Here is a 2,662-nt window from a genome sequence, read left to right as displayed (position 1 = left end):
GTGAAATTAAAAAAGTCTGTCGAAAAACAATTCATTACATTAAATACAGCTGAAAGTAAAGAGTATTTTCTCTATATTCTATCCACCTCAAATCAAAATGTGTAAAATGTATATAAAAGTTGCTTTCCAGGAGGTGGCGCACTTTCCACGTGAACCTGACGCATGGCAACAATAACTAGCTGTTAATTCGATCTTTAGTTTTAAAAATAAACAGTTTCAATGAGATGACATGAGAACGTGCAACGCGATGTGCATACATAATTAAAATAGAGGGATAGCTTTGCGTGCTTTTAGTGTATAAGAATTGTGATTGCAAGACAGTGTTTCAATCACCGAGAACTGGTGAAAGTCAAGAGCCCACTAGATGTTGAGAGTCGCATTTCTTATACAAGATGGAAAATGAATAGTCTGAATAAGAGGTAAAGAGGCATTTCTATTGTGAATTAGAAGTTGCACCAACAAACCCTAAAGTAAACAGCATTTGATGCCACTTCTCACACCAGCAGTTTGACCCAAAGCTAATCGGATTTCCCTCTGACAGCCGTGTGGGAAAGTAAGAGTGGGACTTCAGGAGCTTAGGTTTTAAACGTATGAGCCTGGAGCAGTCTTCAGAGATTTCACGTGGGCCGCATATTTCATCTGACAACATTGTGCCCTCAGCGCGTTATTTATGGCCGACGAATGGAATTTTTAAATCTCACGCACCATCTATTTGAGGACACTGGCACAAAATAAGACAAATTTGCATTGTGTTTTTGGTTTATTTTCTATAAAAATTGTACAATTTACATTACTTTTATAAAAAGTTTCGGCATAAGTACATCATTAAACTTTTGCAGAAATATCTGCAACTGTACAGAATCAACACTCGAGAAGAGTTCACAATTTCATTTGACTCGTTTCTCCAAAACAACGTGCCAACGGTTCTCACAAGACTCAACTTTATACAGCTACAAACCAGTGTTCCGTCCCCGCCGCAGAAAAGACTTCAGACACGGGGTTTGGAATAATAATCCTCGCGACAGTCTTCGGGCTCCCGCACTGGGAGAACACGCGCCTTCCGTTCTCCAGAAAGGTGCCGCAAATAAAATACTCTTAAATTAAATAATCATGAAGTGTCCAAACACAAATCACGTCACGTAAGATTGTCCCATTTAAAGCAAAGTCTCTTGCCTCAAGAGGAAGAAAAAAAAAAAAAAAAAAAAAAAAAAAAAAAAATCAAAATCCAGCCAGGGCTTTTAGAGGGTCTGGGGGTCTGAGGGGGTCTGAGGGGGCCGAGTGAGCGGAAGGTAGAGTCCAGCTCCGGCCTGCGGTGTGTCCGTGCGTCCTCTGGACACCTGCAAGAGAGAGAGAGAGAGAGGCGTGTTTAGAAAGTGCAAACAGGGCAGGGATCCGGACAGAGCGGCGCCAGGGAGGAAGCCGCACTTTAACACTGAACAAAAACACTCCCAACACTGAGGCTCCAGATGTAGAACACCCGCGAGCGCGCGCGCACACGCGGCTCCGTCTCGCACAACTTGAGCCTACAATCTGGGGAAGAATCAGCGTAATTGCCGTTCAGCTGGCGCCTACCCACTTCTTGTACCAATTATGTGCAGACATCATAGCCGCGGCAATCCAAACAGCCATTATTCCCCCTGTTGCAGATGCTCTTCATTACAGACGAGGGGCCACGGGGCCGTTCTGGCGACGGGGCGGAAAAGCCTCCGCGTTTTGTGTTTAGACTCTTTATTCCAAATGCCACGGGAAAACATATTGTGGAGTGGAGCGGGACAAACGGAGCGTCTGGGAAGGGCATTTGCAGCAGACTGATGGACAGGCGGGTGGACAGGCGGTGCGTTCCGAGCCCAGTGGACAGAATGCAGCAGCAGCAGACATGAAACACGCAACAACCACCTACTCACCGCTTTAACGATGCAGAGTCCGCCTGTCATCGGCCGTCAGCTCCGAGGGCAACTCCGGGGACTGCGAAAGAAACAAAAAAAAAAGCGCGCGTGTTTACGTTATTGATTACTTTCCTGGCACGCGCGCTCCGCTTTGTGCGTGTCTGAGCTGGGCAAATGAGAAGAGGCGCGCGCACAAAGACGCGCGGAGTGTGTTTACCTGTAATGACAAGATGCTGATGTCTGTGTTGAGCGCGGTCAGGGGGGTCCGGGTCAGGGGGGTCCGCGACAGCACCACACTCGAGTCCAGGGCGATCTGCAGGTCCAGGATGTAGTCGATGACGTGCTGGAGGATCTCCATCCTGCTCACGCTCTTGTTCTGGGGAATACTCGGCACCAGCTCCTTCAGTTTGGAGTAGCAGTCGTTCATGTTGTACAGCAGACTCAGGGGGTCGTCCACGGGGGTCTTGCTCCGGGAGATCCCCAAGTCTGAAAAATTTCCGTTGTTTTTCCGCAAAGACCGCACGGGGCTTATTGCTTTCATGTCGTCGGGAGTCAAAGGAACAGCACGCGCGTTGTTGTTTTTCTTGTTCTTGTTTTGGTCCTATTTGCGCCAGACGACCAGCGTTCAGACTGGATTATGGGCTGTCAGAGCAGCTTAAATAGGCAGCAGGCTGGAGGTGCCGTAGAGGCGGGACAAAGCCGCTCATTCGCTGCTTTTGCCTTGTCAATCAGCACATTTCCCGCTCTGACATTGGCTGTTGCGCCACAGCCCTCCT

At 48.0% G+C, this 2,662-nt stretch overlaps 1 protein-coding gene across 1 annotated transcript; it reads right to left on the bottom strand.

Moving 5' to 3' along the window:
- Window positions 1-747: 747 nt before the first annotated feature.
- id2a (inhibitor of DNA binding 2a) lies at window positions 748-2,455 on the bottom strand. Its single transcript, XM_072457928.1, has 3 exons — window positions 2,104-2,455; window positions 1,905-1,965; window positions 748-1,337 (listed from the first exon to the last, which is right to left on the bottom strand). The coding sequence occupies exons 1-2, from the start codon at window positions 2,425-2,427 to the stop codon at window positions 1,909-1,911; spliced, it is 381 nt and encodes a 126-aa protein (XP_072314029.1). The 5' UTR covers window positions 2,428-2,455; the 3' UTR covers window positions 748-1,337; window positions 1,905-1,908.
- Window positions 2,456-2,662: the final 207 nt, after the last annotated feature.

This window comes from Eucyclogobius newberryi, unplaced genomic scaffold, assembly GCF_026437365.1.
Source record: "Eucyclogobius newberryi isolate DKJ021-1_F unplaced genomic scaffold, fEucNew1.0.hap1 SCAF_21, whole genome shotgun sequence".
NCBI lineage: Eukaryota > Metazoa > Chordata > Actinopteri > Gobiiformes > Gobiidae > Eucyclogobius > Eucyclogobius newberryi.
Note: the sequence above shows the minus strand (reverse complement) of the source record. Positions and strands in the feature narration are given on the sequence as shown.